The following is a 20,562-nucleotide window of genomic DNA, read 5'->3' as shown; positions in this document are numbered from 1 at the left end:
TTACCACTTTCTAGCAGCAAGCATGGTTCGGATACTTTAAGTGTATATGTATGTTTCGATGCTGTTAGGAAGCCGTTTTAAATGACACCTATGAATAGACCTACCAGTCACACTTTCTTATGTCTACACGCAATACAGTTTGTTCAGTGTCTTTATAGAGGATGCGTGACTATGGTAGAGAAAGAAGGGTTATCTGTGTGCACGGAGTCATATCGGGTCACCAGTGCAACCCCTTTCTTCCCTCCTTTTCTTCATTGGCTTTCTTTGTGCGCGAATGTTGGGCATCACCGTTCATGAAGGGTGGGTGTGATGCACTCAGTGACAAACATCTCGCCTTTTTAGGTCCACCAGCTCACCCACCCATGCAGAGTCCCATTATCAGAATTAATGTCGCATGAAGAAGCAATATGTGAGTCTTCTCTCCCAGGTGACTGTACTGAGCACCCTTGTGATGCTCCTCCAGCGATTCTGGATGAGTGCCCTTGTACTCACCAGGATGATTTGTAAGGTGACTGATCCTCCTTACGGAAGAGATAGGCTGGCTGTCAGATCCAGCTGTGACTCAGGAATGTGGATGACGCACGGAGTCTCCAGTTCTTTGAGACTGGTCCTTCGCATCTACCTTTTTGGGCAGCCGGGGCTGTGTTTCATAGAGATGAAACGTCCCTTGCCAACAACCTTCCGTGTCCTAGCTCTTTGCTTCCCACATACAGGGTTTCCCCTGGCCACTGCCTTCTGGCATTGACTCCAGCCCTCCAGACATGCCGAGTTTCCTCCTTCTCTGAGCCACCCTGACCTCGTCTAAGCCCAGCAAGGGAACTGCTAACGGAGCCGTGCCCAGAGGACAGGAGCCCTTGGGCAACCAGCTCTCCCAGTCCCTCTGGGGCAGGGTCTTTCTGTCAGGGAGGTGGGCAACATGTCTCCTGGAACCAGAGCAGTTGTGACCCCCGCAGAGCCTAAGGATGCGGTTCATTCAGATCCAGGGCTGGCCTCAGGCACACACACTCACACGTGCACACACACAGATCTTTCTAGGCTGGGGTCTCCAGATGTGCTTGAGAGACTGGGGCCAGGCATCCTACATGTCCCTGGTCCCTGATGGCAGAGGAGAGAGCTATGCTTCCAAGGAATGTTCATGTTAAAAGGGGACTTATTTCTGCTCTTTGTGTTTGGAACAATTTAAGCATGACCTAAGTCTAGGAAAGTAATTCATTTCAGCTGGTTAGTACTACTGAATTTAACGGGAAAAAAATCCATCCAAAAATGAGTAAACTACCATTTGCATTGTCTTGGTGACCTGGTATCCCAAACTCCTGTCTCTCCAGGAGTAGACTGGTGCCAGCCTAAAGCTGACTCCAGCAGAGCGGGGGGTGTTCTAGAATCCAGTGGGGCTGGACAGCAAAGCAAAGCGAGTGAGTGAGATGCTTCTGGTTTTATCTGGAAGGAGAGCTGGGAGTCTATTTTAGAGTTTTGCCAATACTGTGAAAGTCGCTCAGTCGTGTCCAACTCTTTGTGACCCCATGGACTGTAGCCGGCCAGGCTCCTCTGTCCAGGGGATTTCCCAGGCAAGAACCCTGGAGTGGGCTGCCATTCCCTTCTCCAGGGGATCTTCCCGACCCAAGGATCGAGCCTGGGTCTCCTGCACTGCAGCAGATTCTTTACCGCTAGCACCACTTGCCTGTACTTTGATGAGCAGAAAAATACTTCTCTCTCTACTCCAGATGGTTTTTTCCCTAGCTGGTTGGGCTTTCTTGGTTCACAGAAAGAATGTTTGTTTTGTGCATGTAACAGTTTTAAGAATTTCCGTTGGGAACAGCAAGCAGATTTTCATTCTCTGTCAATCCATTGTATTTTCCCTTCTCTTTGAGGCTGGAGATGAGCTGTACAGCGGACACTAGCATGTGGAAATGGACACCTGCGTGCTCTCAGGTGGCAGGGTCACTTCAGACTCGAGGTTAGTGTGAGCTTAGTGAGGGCTCTGGCTGCTCCAGGTGCGCTCACTTTACATGCCCAGAGCCTCCTGCACGGGAAAGCGAGGCAATGACAACAGGAGGCTGGATATTCTTGATTGCCTTTTAGGATTAGGACCTTAATTCTCACCCAGCAGAAGCGTGATTGGTGAACTGGGGACATGGTGAAGCCCTCAGACGCTGTGGTCTGAGTCACCCTGAAGGGTATTTGGTTAAACTAAAACTGTCCTCTTTTTGCACCCAGGGGCTTCTCCTGGCTACAGGGAATGGCTCAGGTCAGCTGCCAAGACTCAGCTGGCAGTGACCAGAGCCATGTTTTATGGGGGCCGCTTAGCATTGTGTCAGTGTGGTCGGGATGTTTATTGCACTTGGAAAGCAGCCATCTCTTTGAGCTAGAGGAAAGTGACATTCTAGAACTTTCACTTCCTCCCCCTGCATCGTGTCGGATCCAGGAATATCTTTGCAGGTCTCCAGGCTCAACTAAGGTACATAATCTGCTACCTTTGGGAGCCAAAATCTATTCCTAATAAGCCTGGAAAATTCATTCTGCATGAAAGATAGAAAACCTCTAACAGCACTCTATCTTGGGAGTATTAAAACCCAGATGCCAACAGCTGGTAAGTCTTACCCCTGGGTTGTGACCTCTTGGTAACACAGTCAATGATGTTAATAATACATTGTTCATTCAGGGAGCCCCCTTTCCTGGGTCTGACCACCATCCAAGGGGCTGGGAGGTAGTGAGGAGGGGGTCTGCCTTTGTGGCTTTCACAGCCTCATGGTAGATCTAATTTTAAGTCATTTGAATAACACCCAGGGCTTGTGAAAACTCACCTCCACCTCCAAAATTTATTTCAGTGACATGCAGTTTCAATTAGTTCCTGCACTGAAAGGAACCCTCTTTAATCTGGCCTCGGGGAACCAGATAACACCCACATAATAATTTTTTTTCCAACACTATGTGTGGTTGTCAGATTTCAGGGTAAATTTGCCCCTAGTATATGCCAGGGTGTTTTGTGAGTCATTTTTTAAAAGGATTTTGTTCTACTTTCTATACCAGCCTATATTGTTAAAATCATTAGAAATGTGTGAATATTTTAGGATTCAAAGCCCACCAAATAAACCTGTTCAGAAGTGGGCGTATGTGGTCAGCCTTGAAAATAATTGAGCACTTCTTTCTCTGATATTTACTGAGAACTCACCCAGTAACCAGGGTTTCTTTTTATGCAGTGGAAAGAATGCGTATTTTTCTTCTAGGAACTCTGGTTTTGTACTTTTTTCATTGAAAAAGAATAACATTCCTCTGCGGCTGTTTCTAAAGCTATGTTCCTTTGCATTTTCCCTCTCATACTCAAAGCCCTGACTTCCTCTTGTTTCTCGGTCTAAACAGAATAGAGGCCTGGGGCAGAGAGGGTGATGCAGGAACCAGAGGCAGGCGGATGGCGGCTTTGCCGCGTCTGATTGAAGAGCCAGCCCTGCCGTTCTACCCACTGTCACCGCTAGGGGGCGCGCTCCCCCGCGTTGGAAACTAGCCGGTCCCACTGGCGGATCTCAGGGCGTTGGCTCCACCTACTGCAGCTCCCCGGGCATTGCTCTTGTGCAAATCGCAAGGAACTTGCTGGGTCTGAGCAGGGTGGTGGGGGAGGCAGCTTAGCGGCGAGCCTGGGATTCGAAGCCAGCACTCCTGCGGTACCTAGTGACACCTTGCCTTTCTCTGTTGTCGGGGCTGGGGTTATAAGGGGTCCTCAGCCCTTATGCTTTTTCTGCATCTGCTTTGGTGAAGGCCCCTTTGAGATTCAGCCCTGCAGGGGCCTCAGGTGTTAAGTTGGAGGTGTTCCCCCTACTGCTGGGCCGACCCGGGGCGGGTCCATGGGGAGAAGGCACCTCGTCCCCAAGAAGGGGCTGGAGAAGTCAGGTCCCCTCTGCTTAGACTGGATCGCAGAGTTTCTAGGTGGAAACGATAACTTTTGGGATTTCAGATGTCAAGGAGCTGAGGGGGGCAATGCAGATCATTGTATGGTGTGTGCGTGTGTGCGCGTGTGCGTGTGTGTGTGCTTGCGTGTGCGCCAGGGGGAGTGAGTGGATATGTGAACAGGTGGGTCTGACTTTTCCTGCAGTCAAGGTCAGGTCCTGGTGCATAATTCGTGGGCTGAGTGCAAAATGAAATGGTGAGGCCCCTTGTTCAGAATTGTGAAGAACTTCAAGGTGGTGACAGCAGAGAATGAAACCAGGAGCGGGCCCTCCTAAGCACAGGGTCCCCTGTGACTGCACAGATCAGCCGCCCACGAAGCCGGCCCTGGTCACACTGTCTTTTCAGTTGGTTTCTGAAGCAGGTGGGGCTTCACGTTCTGCTTCTTACTTTGCAAAGTCTCCCTGGCAGGTTGTGGAGAACTGGGCTGGTAACACTTTTCAAAATGTCTGCTTATAAAAGCACAAATGATCTGGATCAGTCAGAGGGTGTAGGACTCAAGCCCTAAGTTGACAGATGAACCTGGTCTTTGGGCTCCCAGTCCAGGGCGGGCCACGGGTGCTGACAGGCCTCCAAGTCTTTACCACTTAACCCACTGATTGGAAATAAAACCCTTCCTTTTAGTCGTTAGTCATCCACCAGGGGCTTTTCTCCTCTTTGCTGGTGGGTCAGACAGGCTCCTCTGGCCTCTGCCTTCCAAGTGACCATCTGAGTGATGGCAACAAGAAGCAGGGAGCTGGCGGGGGTGGGTGGTGCCCGGTGCCCCTTCCCTGGGGCTGGACGCTGCTCCTCCATCTCCTCTTCCTAAAGAAAATGAAGCCTGCCCAGGCTGGGCGCTGGGTACACAGGTGTCTGGAGGCACCTGCTGCTGAGACGCAGCGACTTCCCAGTTGGGCTGTCCGCCATAGGATCCCGCCTATGAGTGGGCTCACGGGAGGAGAGACCCCACTGTGTGAGTAGCCTCGGGTTCTAGAAGACCAGCTGCCAGGGAGGCAGCTGACTCAGGAGACGCCCCTCCCGCTGTGTGCTGCTTACTTTCTTTCACTAGCGCTTTCTGGCGCTCAGCAGGACACTCCAGAACCTTCGCTTGACCTTTGCTAATCAGTTTCACGTTTACCTACACAGAGCAATAATCCTGTCTATGTTTCCCAATTCTGTCTGGGATTATAAAGTTTGCTAAGTAAAAGTACTGACAGAAAGTTGAATAGAGATATCAAATTCATCTTGCATGGGTTTGGTTGTGTCATTTTGAATGAAATAGCAAATTATAGCTTTGTTTCTGCTTGTATTGCAATCGTCCGGACTACTGAAAGCTCAGAAAGTGTTTTCTAGAGGCATTTAATTAATATTGTGTCAGTGTTAGTTTTCACGAGTGAACATTTTGTTGTACATTTTACAAATCAACATCCTTAAAATGTTTTCTGGTAAATATTCACTATCGGACAGTAGATATTCTAGCAAGATATTTATTTTAACACATGCATTTAAAACATACATTGCCAATAGCCCAAGTGTCTTTAAACTGTAGAACCAACTTCAGATCTTCTTTGCTGAAGCCCAAGCAGGCTGAGATCTGTACCTTTGGGCCCTTTCTTCTACCCTTTCATAATCCTACCTAGATAGAGAAGTTGGCGATCTCATACTTCATGTCCTGTTGCCTTAGCTACGTCAGCGTATACCTTCACATCTATAGGTGGGCAGCATATGTGTAAATACATGTATACAGATGAGAGTCTGCAACAGAATGTCCCGTGTATGATAAGCAGTCCTCAGCTCCTGGTTTTCTGCATTTTGTATAGTTTGCAGCTAAGAAAAATGCAGAATTCCACTACGTAAAGTGAAGAAGTTAGGCTCTTTCAGTGGTTTGTCCAGAAATCTCTGCTGTAAGTTTATGGGAATGTCTATGACTCAGTGTACATATGGTGTGTAAGAGGTTATGCTGTTAAGTGTTGCATAAACTAACACAGATTCTGTAGTTATAAATAATTAACTTGTCATTGTAAAATGTGATTTGTCATTGAGAGATTATTTTTCTGTATGTATATGAGAGTATTTTAGGAATCTAATTTAAGTGCATAAAACTATAGAAAAAAGTTTAAAAACCTATTCCAAGACTAGAGAGTGCTTAATCAGATTACTTGGGTTCAACCCAACTAAATTTCATATATTAAAAAGAAAACCAGAGTTGCATACGTCAGACATTCAAAGAAGTCATTTTGGAGGGGCAAAGAAAATGTGAAGTTGAATGCAACGGGTGGCGTTACGATAAGATGACGAGTATCCCCTAGCCAGGACCTTGGGTGAGACCCCTGTATTTCATTAAACAGGTAACTTGTTTGGGAAGGTGCTTGTGTCAGGAAGGATAGGAGGCTTGAGAGTCTGGTTCCCATCAGATATGAATGATGTGCTCTGGAAGCTTCCATGGGCTATGGAGGATGGGCCAGGAATCTTGGGTGGAGCCAGCCATTCTTCTAGAAAGTTCCGAATGTCCTGACTTCTGGGTCACCCTTTGCAGTTCTCTTTCTGAATAGATTCAGCGCATCCCTTTGGTGTTTGCATTTTCCTTTCCTGGAGGCATCCTCACTATCCTCACTGTGGCTCTCCTGTGTGGGGTGAAGGATGAAGTTTGGGGCTTTCTGGGTTAAGCTGTTCCCAGCACACAAGACAGGCAGCACAAAGCAGCCTTCTAGCTGCTTGTATCCATGATGGAGACCTCAAGGCAAGAGGCCTTCTTCTTTTCCCTGTCCCAGAAAAGGGTCAGAGGTCCAGGCTGCTTCTCGGGCACAGACTTCGTATCCTTTGCCATCAGAAATGTCCCCACAGGCTACCTAAGGATGAATACAACGCAAAATCCTGTGAAACTCAAGATGCAAACCCCCAAGAGGTGCATTTAGTGGTTCTTTCAGGAGGAGGCAATCATGTGAGGTCAGCCTCCCTCGTCAGGCTGGGAACGATGGAGCAGTGAAAACGGCCGTGTTCCTGGTGTTGCATACAGATCGCTGTGTGTCGGACGCTGAGGGCCCTGGTTCGAAAGGACGTATAGGGAATGTGTGCCTTAGGTTTTCAACATTTCTTTCAATGAGCTGTATGCCTCCCAATGCTGTCAACCAACAGTCCAAGTCCTTTTTTGATACACCTGAAATTGGCAAATGCTGACCTGTAAGTGACCTCCTGGAAATCAGGGTTCAGGGGGCGCAGGGAGCTGTTATTTCTAGGAGCTTCGTGGAATCTGTTATCATAGGAGTGATCTGAAAATCACCTTGAGGAACTGTCTGGGTGGATGTGAGTGACTTCATTTCCAAACATGGAACTGTTTAGGGACCTGTTTGTTCAACGTAGCCTGGGAAGGCCATCTAAAGCTAGCCAGCAGAAGTGGGTGAGCTCCCATCGACCCACACAGAGTAAGTCCTGACCTCCTTCCTTGGCACCAAGTCTTCGTGGCTGGTGTGGCAAGAGGGCTGTACGTGGAGATGAGTCAGCCAGTCAATCACTCCTCGGGTCCTGCTTGTTCCAAAAAAGTCTGGGGTCAAGAAAAGCCAGAGAACGTGGGGTCCTGCTCAGCAGTGACCATTCCAGTTAGCCTTCACCTATTTAGAAAAGAACGTATCGGTCCTGAGACGAGCCCCTCGTGTTTCCAGCGGCGTGTGGGTCACAGTGCTGGGGGTATGTTGCTCCCCTCACAGCCCTGCTCGAAGCGTGGGATGAGCCGCTCCACCTCCTTGACGGACACCCTGTTGACTGTAATATACTTCTGTTGCCGAATAATGGTACCATTTAATTTCCCATCAAAGGGAGACTATATTGTTTGGTGTGTAATGTCAATGGAGTTCCAAAAATTACTAGACACTATTATAAATTGTAGAATTCTGTATTTGTTTGATGAAGCAGGGCCAAGACATTAGGTTTCTTTTCTGTTTAAAAGAAGCTGAGGTTAGGTTTGCTCTCTGAGCATTCCTTTGGCACCTTATTATGTAAGAAATGTTAAATTTGACTGATCAAGATTATGGTAACTGAGTGTTGTTTTCTTTAAACCAGTAGCAACATCAATACAGATGGATATTTCTGTGTATCTGGAATCTAAAAAGAACAATCTCTTCCAAACAATTCTCTGGTCATTTTGACCTGTACGGTTTAAATTCACATAGTTCATGAATAAAAGGAGAAAAACCAACCTTGTTACAATGGATTGCTTTGGGTTCTTTCTGCCCCACTTCCTTTCTGAGCAGACTGTTTTGTCGTTTAGTTGTTAAGTCGTGTCCAGCTCTTTGTGACCCCATGGACTGTGGCCCGCCAGGCTCCTTTGTCCATGGGATTCTCCAGGCAAGAATGGAGTGGATTGCCATTTCCTTCTCCACTATACAGCTGTATCTGTCATCTATCTGTTTTTGAACACCTTGATTTTTAAGAACTGCATTAAGTATCCCATTGCTTGAATATATTCCAGTTTACCCTAATTTTTAAAAAGAATCCTGAATGGTTGTGTGTTGAGGCTGCTTTAAGATTTTTATCTAGATTTTAAAAAGTGCCATGAAGACTATCACTGTACACAGATCTCTGGGTTCATCTCTGACGACCACACAAGGCAGTGTTTGAAGCATTTCATCACTTCCCTCCCCCCGTTTCTATGTACTTAATCAACAAGGATTTTGTTGAGTTGGATTCTGGATTGGACAGTATTACTGGCAGAGATATTTCATCAGCTGTTACACGTCTTCAAAGCTTGTGGTTTGTTACACGTCTTCAAACCTTGTGCGACGCCCGTCAGGAGGCAAGCCGGAAGAAAGGCAGATGGTCTTGGGGAACCAGGAGTGTTGGCTGAGTTACAGGCACAGCTGCTGAGCCTTTAGAGACCACCCTCCCGTGGCATCAGTGGGAGGTTTCTTCTCCCTCTTGTTAACAGCCCAGAGGTCCGAGGTCTGGCCTGGCAGGGCCTTTGCAATCATTTGACTTTTACCTTGAAGTAGGGAGGTAAAGCTGCGCTTTCCACTGTGTCTGCATCTAGCGAGAGGGAGAGGGAACTGTGAGCCCGGTCTTTGTGAGGCCAGTTGGGAAGGGACACTTCTTTCTTTTCATCTGCCGGAACTTAGTAGCTCCAGCATCAGGAATTGCCAGGGAAGGTGGCAAATGTCCGCAGCTAGGTGACTGGATCCTGGGGCTGCAGGCCAGCCTAGCCCTCCTGGCTCCTGGGAGAGGACCGAGAGGCCCGCAGTGGTGTCTCTGTCCATTGCACGTGCTGATGATGGAGCTGCTTTGCCAGGAGGAAGTTCGTTTCAGCACTGTGACAGCCAGGAGGGCGATGTCACGCCAGGTGGAGGGCACACTGGTCCCCGCCCAAGGTGCAGGGGGTGGCCCTGGGCCCCTCAGTATCCTGGAGGACTTCCTAGATGGCACAGCCCTGCCTCTGCCCATGACAGGTGGCTCTGGGAAGGGAATCTGTTCGCTGTCCGAACACTTGGAGGTGACTGAGGAATGGGCACCTGAGGTGGCTGCTGTCCGGACAGCGCTCTTCCCTCTGAGGCCAGTAGGAGGGCAAGCGCAGGGAAGAGCTGGCCTGGCTTAAAGGGTGAATTGAGAGTATCTAAGGGACAAAGTGCGAGGGGCCCAGAGATTCACCTGAGGTTGGCGTTGCCTGTTGGCTCCAGTGCGGGGGCACCACGGGCCAGGGCGTGGCCAGGGGCAAGCGGGAACAAGAACAAACACAAAACAGGGGAGGCTGGGGGCGGGGACCCTGAGCAAGTCTCCCTCTCTTCCCTCACTTGCAGAGTGAGGTCTGTCTCTTTAGGACCACAAGCCTGTTAAGTCACTCAGTTGTGTCCGACTCTTGGCGATCTCCACGGACTGTAGCCCACCAGGCTCCTGTCCGTGGGATTCTCCAGGCAAGAATATTGGAGCGGATTGTCATTTTCTTCTCCAGGGGATCTTCCCAACCCAGGAATCAAGCTCGCATCTCCTACCTTGCACACAGATTCTTTCCTGTCTGAGCCATCTGAAGCTTAGATAAGCTATAGCATGGAGCAGCCTTGGAAACTGCAGAGCAACCTTCAGTTTGGGGGTATTAGGTCCAAATTAAGGGCATTTTACTGGGGAGCTTTTCCTAGGGGACTGATAGAGTCAGTCACCCTATTAGAAACCGGGATTTCTGAACAGGTCCTTGAAGATGGGAGATTTTGGCAGGCGACTCTAGATGAACTTGGTCAAGTGCCTACTTCCTGTCAGGTGCTGTGTGAAGCCAGTCAGCCAATCCCTGGGGTCAGATGGCCCAAAGAAGTCAGAGGCTGTCAGGCCAGTGACCAACACCCTTCAGCGACATCTTTACATCTGGGAGACCCAGTACTGAGCGCGTCATGACCTCGCTTCACTCTTGCAGCAGCTAGTCACCAAGGGGACGTTACAGCTTCTTCCACGTAGGGGGGTGGAAGCCGACCCGCAAAAGCAGGCGGCTTCAGGGGTTGAACAGCAGAGGCCCGCAGGGGCACCCCCAGATGGCTCTAAAACGCGTCCTGAACCCTCATGCCTACTGCTGCAGAGAGCGGAACAGTCTAGTCAGGGGGCGCACTGCGGGTGCGCGTCATGTCCCCTTATGGAACCTCCTGCTGAACGGTTCTACAGGGTGCTTGTTACTCCTGGCGAGGCCACCTTCAGTCTGGGAGAAACGTGTTTTTGTGGCCACAAGCTTTCTAGTTCCGTCAGGATGTCCTATGCCCTGACATGGAGTGACTGAGCGTGTATCAGCTGGTCTCTAGATATGTTATCTTCGGGCAATTTCAGGGTGACTTAACCCCTAGAGAAGCAGGAAAGTTTGCTGTGTGCTTGGCTCCCCCAATCTGGCTGGGAAGGCCTTAACTGGCAGAGCCAATCGGATGGTCAAGAATCCGCCCGCAATGCCAGAGACCTGGGTTCAATCCCTGGGTGGGGAAGATGCCCTGAAGGAGGAAATGGCAACCCACTCCAGAATTCCTGCCTAGAAAACTGCATGGACTGAGGAGCCTGGTGGGCTACAGCCCATGGGGTCACAAACAGTCGGACATGACTGAGCAACTCACACACACACAACGGGCAGAAACTCGACCCAAGAGCAGTGACTTTTAACCATCAATGTACTGGAACTGGTGCTCCCAAGAGGGGAAAATTCCTGACTCTATCCTGGGCTGACATTCCCGGCCACCCTTGGTTCAGAGGACACTCCAGGGGCTGTGGCGCCCAGCGAGCTGAGAAACCTGCTGCCTGCTGAGTGCACGGCTCTCATCTGGACCTCTGCCCCAGTGATAGCAGTCACTGCTTTTAATGATTCTCTTGATTCCAGAAGAGATGTGTTTTTGGCCAGAATCTCTCTGGAAGCTTTTATAGACATTACCGCCTCTAAACTTAGAATTACATGGAGAGTGGAGAGCAGGATGGATCACTTTCAGCTCAAGTCAGAACGCACAGGCTGGACATACGGACCTGTTATAATACTCAGGTGAGCACAAACCGGCCCTGTTTGGAGGGCTAAGCAGCCTGGGCACATGGCGGGCACATGGCCTTGGGGGCACGGCCCACATGCTGCAGAGGCTGTGAGCAGCACGAAGTGGCAGAGCAGGAGCAGTGGCCGGCGCTTGACCAGCATGGGCTGAGGCCACTTCCAGCTCTGACTTGAGATGAAACCAACAGCCGAAAAACTCAAGAGATGACAACCTTAACTTCACCTGCAGGCTCAGCCCCTGCCCAGGCTCTGGACTCAGAGACAAAGGGGTGAGGTAAGATACGTGAAGCACTTAATAGTGCCTCCTATGAAGGCTGTTTTTTCCTAAGGGATATATAAGCTTCCAATTTCTGAGACTAATTGACAAAAACTAAATTTCAAAGGGCATTTTAACCTTTAAGGGGATCCTGAAAGAAAGAAATAAAAAATAAGACTCCCTGTATTTCCCCTTTAAAAGACAATAAACATAGTATATCCTGTTCAGGAAGCATTTTATTGTCGCTCCAAGTTTAAGAATTCTCACTTTTAGAAAATCAACACTTTTACAGAATCTCCCGCATCGCTCTGCTCAGCTTCTGAATCTTGGTTTTTGCAGACATATCAACGTATTTCTCTCCAATACGGACGATCATTCCACCCATGATTGATGGATCAATCTAGGAAAGAAAATAGGTTGGAAATGTGAAAATACTCTGACATTTCATTAATGAAAAAGCAAGATTAAAAAAGTGCTCTGAAAAGTCTATGTCCTATGGAATTGTAACATGTAATAATTACATCTGGAAAAAGAAGCCAAATTGTAAATGGACTCAGTAATCATCTATATTGAAAATAAACAGAAAGGTTCTACTATAGGCAAAGTTTTACACAATCTGCTCTCCCTTTCCACTCCATTTTAAGTGCCAAACCCGAGGAAACGTACTGTACACAATTAAAAACCTACCTTAACTTCCAATTTCAAAACCTGGCCTTTACTCAGGAAGCTCTTCAGGACTGTTTTCAGTTCAGTCAGAGTGGCTTCATCTAAAGGCTAGAAAAGGACAAAACATCCTTAAATTCAGATAAAGTAGGAGGAGAGAAAAATATCCCTCTGAGAACATTTCACCAAGACAGGCCGTGTGAATTCCTGTGTTCGGTATCTGGGGACCCATTCTGGAGTCACACCCCAAGAGTCACTCATCAGTGCTGGTCTCAGGCATGTGAAAGCCTGCCTCACAAGAGCACCATCGGTTATGCTCTTTTGGAGAGTTAAAATCTCTTAAGCACTAGAAACACTCATCTAGGTAAGATCAGGTGCTGCATACCTCAAGTAACTCAACCATGCTTGGTAGGTAACTAAGCCCAACAGACTGTTCTCCTACAATGAACTACAATGCAAAGAGAATACAATGGAAATACAATGTATTCCACTGTACACTGGACAACAATGAAACTAATTCCAGGCAGGTAGTGCCACTTAAGGAACATGGACTACTGGGAGACAGGACTGTGGTTCAAATCCCAGCTCCACCTTCTGTGACCTCCAGCAAGCAGCTTACTTTCCCTGGGCCTCGGTTTCCTCATTAGTAAAAGAAGGGTAACAACACTTCTGCTTCACGCAGACCACTGACATTAGGGAAAAAAATTATAAAGTGCCCAGCACATTGTGTTTCAATAAATGGTGACTATTATTATACTCTACTTCAGCAAGTCCATAAGACCAATGGGACCCATTCGCCTTATACCCTCTGCTTCATCACCACAAAAGATTAACAGATCACATTTCAGTAAACTACTTAGCATGATGTTTAAAAAATAATTCAAACCTGTACTGGAATATAAACCGGTATTTCCTGACACATTTTAACGCAACCTACAGTCTTTACGAATAACTGCTGGTTAGGGAAGCACCAGGGAGACACCTGCCGGGCCTTGCAAAGCAGAGGTTCACAGAAGTGAAGTGAAGTTGCTCAGTCGTGTCCAACTCTTTGTGACCCCCATGGACTGTAGCCTATCAGGCTCCTCTGTCGATGGGATTTTCCAGGCAAGAGTGCTGGAGCGGGGTGCCATGTTCACAGAAGCTGGTATAAATGAAGAGACCTCCCAACTGACAAGTCAGTTCAGTTCAGTTGCTCAGTTGTGTCTGACTCTCTGCAACCCCATGGACTGCAGCATGCCAGGCTCCCCGATTTCTTGATTTTAGCCTTTTTCTTTTTGTTCTACAAAATGGAAAGTCAAGACAAATGCAGTGGCAACAACTCATTACTTACAGATGCAGTGGTAACTGTGCATGGTACTTCTCCACGGTGGACACTCATCATGGTAGAAAATGCGGAAATCACCGCAGGGGTATTATTCAAGCGACCGTTTTCAGCAAGCAAATCTGGGAAAGTGAACGTTTTTCACTTAAAAAAAAAGTCATAGTCAACAAGCAGTATATGCACCTCAAACGCAAACTGATGTGGCCTTAAAATACTATATTCAATGTCAGTTAAGGATGTGGATGGAGAAGCTGCTGCAACCTGTTATGTAAAAAGAATATTCAAAAAATTTTTATTAAAAAAGACTGCACCAACAAGGACTTAAATTTGTAAAGGGGTGTGTGTCTTAAATGAATCTGCAATAGATTTCTTCATCAGAGCTTGAAATCTGATTTTCAGGTTTATGCCACGAATCCCCAAATTAACATACTTATATTCACTACACATTTTCTTTGGATTCTGAGTGATCAAGGGATTTGAAAAACAATTAAAATGTACCAAAGAATGCAAATGCCTTTAAGGACAGAGACACAGCCACTGGCTATAAACCACTTTCTTGGTAGGAATCCCACTGGCCTCCTCCAAGGGGTGAAACTGCACTGAGACATTCCTGCATCTTAATACCCTTCAGACAGTGCTCCCCCAACTATCCGTGCAAGCAACTCACTCGGGGAGCCAGTGAAGATGCAGATTCTGACTTAGCAGGTAGGGGCAATGAGATTCCACACTGCCAAAGGCTGGTGGCGTTACTTGTCTAGGGGTCACAGTTTCAGGAGCAGAATTTTCAGAGACTTCAGTGAAAGAACTAATACTTACTGATCAGGTTGGACGTGAGAGGAGAGAATTTCTCCTTTGCTGTCATGTCATTTAGGCTTTTCACTTTAACTGAACGCTTTACATAGGGATTCATAAGAGAAGCAGCCATTTTGGGTTCCTTCAAGATTTGCTAAAAGGACCAAAAATAATTTCTTAGACTCTTTAGAACATAAAGGATCCCAGCTGCTGTACACACACTTTCTGATGAATCATGTATTTCACGAATAAAATTAGAAAAGTTTAGTCAAATAAATTTTTGCCTTTAAGAATGCACCACAGATAATTTTACACAGGATACAGTATTTTGTGAAAATACTTAAGACCATTCTAATGAGGTTCATTTTTGCTTTTCAGGAGAGATAATTTTTAAAAACTAATCAGCCATGAGACTGGATCTGCGGCATATTGTAATTATCTACTGTGGGTATTACTCTGGTTTTTCCCCTGCTAAGAGGATGCCAGTGATGCCCACACACAACGCAGACCTGACGAGATGCACCGAGTGCAGGCAGCCCCTCGGCCTTTCCCTCGGGGGCCTCTCCCTCTAAGGCTGTTCCGGATTCCGGCCAGCTGCCCAGAGCTCGTGAAAATCAACCCAGCGCTGGGTGGGAACTCTGGTGCTTCCAGGGAGGAACAACGGCCAAACAAATCAGAGTGCCACGACCACGAGAGAGACGACTGTCGCCGTCACACTACATCACAAACGTCAGGCCCGGGACCACGGGCAGCTTCCAGCAGTCTGCTCCCCTCAGCGTCAAGCCAGAGCTCCAGCAAACCAACCACTGTTTCCACGTGGGTATCTCTTGGGCACACCTCCACTAACCTTCCAATCAACCCTTCTCCTGGGCTCCTGGACAATTTCTGCCTCTGATCCTGGCTACGTGCCTACACTGCCATCTAATGTTCTAACCTCAACTCGAGTGACCCCCACCCCCACCCCCCACCCCCAGCAAACAAGGTTTTCGCATACAAACTGCTGGCTTATACAAATGACAGGCTTTCTGAAGTCGGAGCTATCCGGGTTTCAGGTCTCTAACCGGTTCTGCTGCGTCATCCACGGACCGTTAGCGACACCTTGGCAGCATCACCTTTTCCTCTTGGTGCGGAAAAATGGCTGATTTTGTTTCATAAAGAGTCTTAAGGTTGGCTCCTTTGTATGTCTCCACAGCCTAACGGACTTCAGTTTTAATTAAACCCCATTCTAAGGCCCACAAGCCTGGCACTGTCTCGCTTGTGAACACCACAGGTTTAGGAGGGGTGTGTGCGACAGCAGAGGGCAGGAACCATCATCTCCCCAAAAGCCTGTGCGACCCTGAAGACTCCAGCTACCCCAGCCCAGAAGTATCTCCAAGTCAGGCTGCTGGGTCTGTGAGGATCCTAACAGGTACCAACGAAGACCGAGGGCACTGGATAACTGGACAGAGGGAGGGACACAGAGGTAGAGTTACTGAGCATTAGGACAGAAGCTCCCACAAAAGCTCAAAATGAAACAATGCACAAAAATACAGCTAGTCTGTGAGGGCTTTCCCCCTTCTAAGACTAAAAACGCACAACAAACAAAAACAAACTCGGGGTGGCGACTAGAAGTAAAAGAAGGGGAAGCGACAAAACCCGGAGCAACTTGTTAACTATTAGACGACCCAGGGAACCTGCAGTGGTGATTCTCCTATTTAAGCCACACTGCAGGCTTCTGTTAATTTAGTTCATGTACTCTTCATGTTTACAAAAATAAATAAAAATCAGCTTCCCCTGCAGTCTCCTGGGCTTCCTCCCTCAGTTCTGCTATCGTCCTGCACCTCGGGCACCTTTGCTAATGTGCTGTCCAGTGGGCTCTGCTCACTTTCCCTCACATCTTGGGAATAAAATAACAACTGATACTGAGGGAAAGACTTCAAAAGGAAAATAAATTCCCAGTAAAACAAGATCATAATATAGCCTGAAGCCTATTTTGGAAATACCAAGTAATACAAGCATAAATTCTCAAGGTAATTTTTAACCCTCCTTTGAAATGGCAGTTGTTTCTTAAATTTAGATTTTCTATTTCTTGAGCCCCAAATCTCAGTTCCTAACATTAACATTCTTACATGTACCTATTATAAATAGGTTCAGAACAATTTTACCCAGTATTATAACTATCAACATGATTACGGGAAATGTCTTCTTCTTTTCCTTTGTTTGCAATTCTTTTCCTCTTAGGATATACTTCATTAAGGATGCACAGTCAAAGATCTAAGGAAAACTATACAATGAGAACTTAATAAGTGATGAACAGGAAAGCTACTTACTCCTACTCGCAACAATTCCTTTTCTACTTGCTCCAGTTTATTCTGCTTAGATGCAGCAGAATAAAGAGCTGTGGCATAGCGACCTTCGATGCCATATATCTGAACAGGTGGCTTTAAAGAAAAAACAACGGTGGAGTAAGGAAGAAGAGAAAAGGAAAATCAGTTAAGACAATGTCATGGTATCAAAAGCAGAAATATTTATAATTTTAAAATCATTATAAAATGCTACCCTGAATGACAATTCTCAAACCAATAAGGGATGTTTCCTTGGCCTTGTCACTCCATCTATGAGCTTTCAGTTCCTCTTCTTAAAATGAGGGCCTTAGAAAACACGGTGTCTAAAGTCCCTTTCCATTCTACAGAAAATTCAACCGTGCTAATTTCGAGATAAACAGGATTCCTTTGAATTCAGTAACTACTTAGTTCCAAGTTTAGGTGGTGTTAAACACGGATAGAAGGCAGTTTTGAACATGTTAGAGCTGGAAAACAGGTGTTTATGAGACACATACAAGCACGATTTTATACATTTCATAGCAATACTGCAAATTTCCCTTACATAAATGTTTAGTTTAATGGAGCCCTTTAGCAATTTACTAAGTGCCTGATGCTTGAATTATTTTTTACAGTGAATCACAGGCTTTTTACATTATCATCAATGTATGACTACATATGCTTAGTGGTACTCTGTGATTGTACCGGAAAAGCTTAGGTTTTTAATGAGCAAGATTTAGTTTCTGTCTCAAAGACTAAGCTGAATAACCCCTCCTCTTTTGTAAAATGGGAAGACTGGCTACCTCCCATCACTGTTACTGTGTTTTAAGAAATTCTCCAACTTAAAAGGTTTTTCCGTGGGCCTTTTCCACGGCAGGCATTCAACACTCTCTGTTCCCTAGCTCCCCCACTCCCCAGGATATGTGGGGACCACAAATCATGCAGAAAGATGTAAGTGTTAACTGTACAAAATCCACACCTAAATCTACTGCTGTCTGAAACCACATACATTTATTTGCTTTACGATTACAGAAAAATAAGCTGACATACCCTCACAAGCTTGGCAAACGGCCTGACCACAGATGTACTGAAGCATCGCACCTTGAACACAAAGAGAAAGACTGAATGAGATTACTGATAGTAAAAAAAAGTAAATGGTTCACTTCTTATGTTTCCTTTTATCATCACATAGATTATATGAGGCTGAGCTGCTCTTCATCACCCAGGAGTAAATTTCCCCACTGAAGAGTCATTCCAGGACGAGTGGGAAAACTGCCTTCCCACTATGAGGCTGGCACACGAGTATGGGAGAGGAAACACTAAATTTGAGAAAATGTTTAGTTGCTCAGTTGTGTGTGACTCTTCTGTGACCCCATGGACTGTAGCCCACCAGGCGCCTCTGTCCCTGGGATTTCCCCTCTGTGAGAATACTGGAGCGGGTAGGCATTCCCTTTTCCAGGGGATCTTCTCCACCCAGGGATGGAACCCATGTCTCCTGCATTGGCAGGCGGGTTCTTTACCACTGAGCCACCAGGGAAGCCCAAGTTTCAGGAAGTAAGTCTTAAAAACAAAACAAAACAAAAAACTGACAAGATTTTCAGCATTTATGTTACCATTGCAGAGCATGATTCCAGTAACAAGTGGGACGATTCCAGGCATTATCTGCGAGAGAGGTACCTTAAGACTCCAAAAGGTATCTGAAGATGAATTTTCTGGCTACTCCAGCAGCTTTATGTGAGAACAGGCCCCAGTATCTTGCCTACTAAGATACTAACCTTGACATTGTTAAAATGCTATCTTGTCTATCAACAGTTGGAATCTAGAGTTTAAAAAGCACCCGCAAGGGTATAGGTCACCTTCAAATAATTCCAGAGTGTACTATACAGCTGAGAGGGTTAAAGGACTTTATATAACACCTAGGGAAAACTTAGGGAAGGTGCAAGGTGTCATGATATATATACATAAAGCATCGTATAACATGAAGAGCACAAGTTTGTCTGTGACTCTGTGGGTTCGAATCTCAGTTCTACCCCTTACTCAGTCAAAAACGAGTCATTTAAACTTTCCAACCTCATTTTCTTCATAAAAAATGTAAAACATGTTTTACAAATATTCTTTACTATTACTGTTGACCCAGTAATACTAGCAGCCGTTTAATCACAACGACAAAGATAGATCCCCCTTCTCCTGGGTCTCTCAACCAGCTCCTTCCCGGGGCAGTGCTCGGAGGACGCCAAGGTTAGAAACGAGCGTCCAGCGTCCACTGTGTCCCGCGCGCATCCCGTGGAAAGGTGGGGTCGGGGGGAAACAGGGCCGCCCAGCGTCGCCCCCACTCTCCCGGCCGCACGACCTTGAATGGCCGCTACGCTCCCCAGGTGTGGCCTGGAACTGTGGGACTAGGGGGTCCAGTGCTGGTCACTCCAGGAGGGCTCTTCCCGCTGGCTTTCAGGACCTCCGTCCTCTCACCTGCTGGGACAGCCCGGACACTGTTAGCGCGGCCATCTTCTCCTGGCGGCTGTAGGTCAAACCCGAGTCGGCGAGAGAGACCGAGAGCGCACGCGTGCGTCAGCGTAGCCGCTCGGCCTGCTGGGAAATGTAGGCGTAGGTCGTCAGGCCGCATGCGCGGGGATCTCCCTCAGGCTGGGAGTTGTAGTCCTCAGAAGCGAGTGGTCCTCAGAGCTGGTGGGGGTGGGGGCTAGAGGGCTCGGATAGCACCTGGAAAGGAGATTGTTGAGTTACCTCGTGGCCCTTAATGTAGAATAGAGTTATTGCCCCTAGTTTTAACTTTCCATTTGGTTAAGTAGGGTGGCATTTGTTCTGTTTCACATTCATCACTAGCATAATTAGCATGTTTACTCTTTCTTCCTACCAGGCCACAGTGTGTATCAAGTGCAGGTCCTTGCGCTCTCTATATGCTGTATACGCAGCTTTGCGGCTCAGGCAGCGGACCCTACGCGCCTAATACTTGGGCCGTGACTGCTCCAGCTGACAGCGATCCCCAGCCCACCCCATCTTCCTGAGTACAACATTGACCCCCTTGGTTTGTGCGGACGCGTGAGGTTCTGGTGATTAAAGACTTCCTTCTGGGTAGGGCAGAGTAATTAGCTGAGGCTGCAGTCCGTGGGGTCGCTAGGAGTCAGACACGACTGAACGACTTCACTTTCACTTTTCACTTTCATGCATTGGAGAAGGAAATGGCAACCCACTCCAGTGTTCTTGCCTGGAGAATCCCAGGGACCGGGGAGCCTGGTGGGCTGCCATCTCTGGGGTTGCACAGAGTCGGACACGACTGAAGAGACTCAGCAGCAGCAGCAGACCTAAAAGTAGAACTGGTGTTTGAGTGAAGTGTGACATTGAAACTGAGAACCCAACACTAGCTTTGGCTAGTTTCTCTGCATTCATAAAAACAACCTATTTTCAACCCATTTCCCCCATAAATAGAACACTATTTTTAAAATTTATTTATTTATTTTATTTGGAGGGTAATTACTTTAAAATACTGTGGTGGTTTTGCCCTACATTGACATGAGTCAGCCGTAGGTGTACGCGTGTCCCCCATCCCGAACACCCCCTCCCGCCTCCCTCCCCATCCCATCCCTCTGGACTGTCCCAGCACACTGGCTTTGAGTGCCCTGTTTCATGCATCGAACTTGAAGTGAAGTGAAGTGAAGTCGCTCAGTCGTGTCCAACTCTGCGACCCCATGGACTGTAGCCCACCAGGCTCCTCTGTCCATGGGATTCTCCAGGCAAGAGTACTGGAGTGGGTTGCCATTTCCTTCTCCAGGGGATCTTCCCGACCCAGGGATGGAACCCAGGTCTCTCCAACTTGGAC

General features: G+C 47.3%; 1 protein-coding gene across 1 annotated transcript; it reads right to left on the bottom strand.

Annotated features, from left to right (window-relative positions):
• Window positions 1-11,889: 11,889 nt before the first annotated feature.
• On the bottom strand, window positions 11,890-19,292 carry ATP5PO (ATP synthase peripheral stalk subunit OSCP). The gene is made up of 7 exons (XM_068978697.1): window positions 19,197-19,292; window positions 17,781-17,831; window positions 16,740-16,850; window positions 14,455-14,584; window positions 13,648-13,760; window positions 12,342-12,428; window positions 11,890-12,054 (listed from the first exon to the last, which is right to left on the bottom strand). The coding sequence occupies exons 1-7, from the start codon at window positions 19,230-19,232 to the stop codon at window positions 11,941-11,943; spliced, it is 642 nt and encodes a 213-aa protein (XP_068834798.1). The 5' UTR covers window positions 19,233-19,292; the 3' UTR covers window positions 11,890-11,940.
• Window positions 19,293-20,562: the final 1,270 nt, after the last annotated feature.

This window comes from Capricornis sumatraensis, chromosome 1 (genome assembly GCF_032405125.1).
Source record: "Capricornis sumatraensis isolate serow.1 chromosome 1, serow.2, whole genome shotgun sequence".
In the NCBI taxonomy this organism is placed as follows: Eukaryota; Metazoa; Chordata; class Mammalia; order Artiodactyla; family Bovidae; genus Capricornis; species Capricornis sumatraensis.
This window is presented reverse-complemented; position numbering and strand designations above follow the sequence as displayed.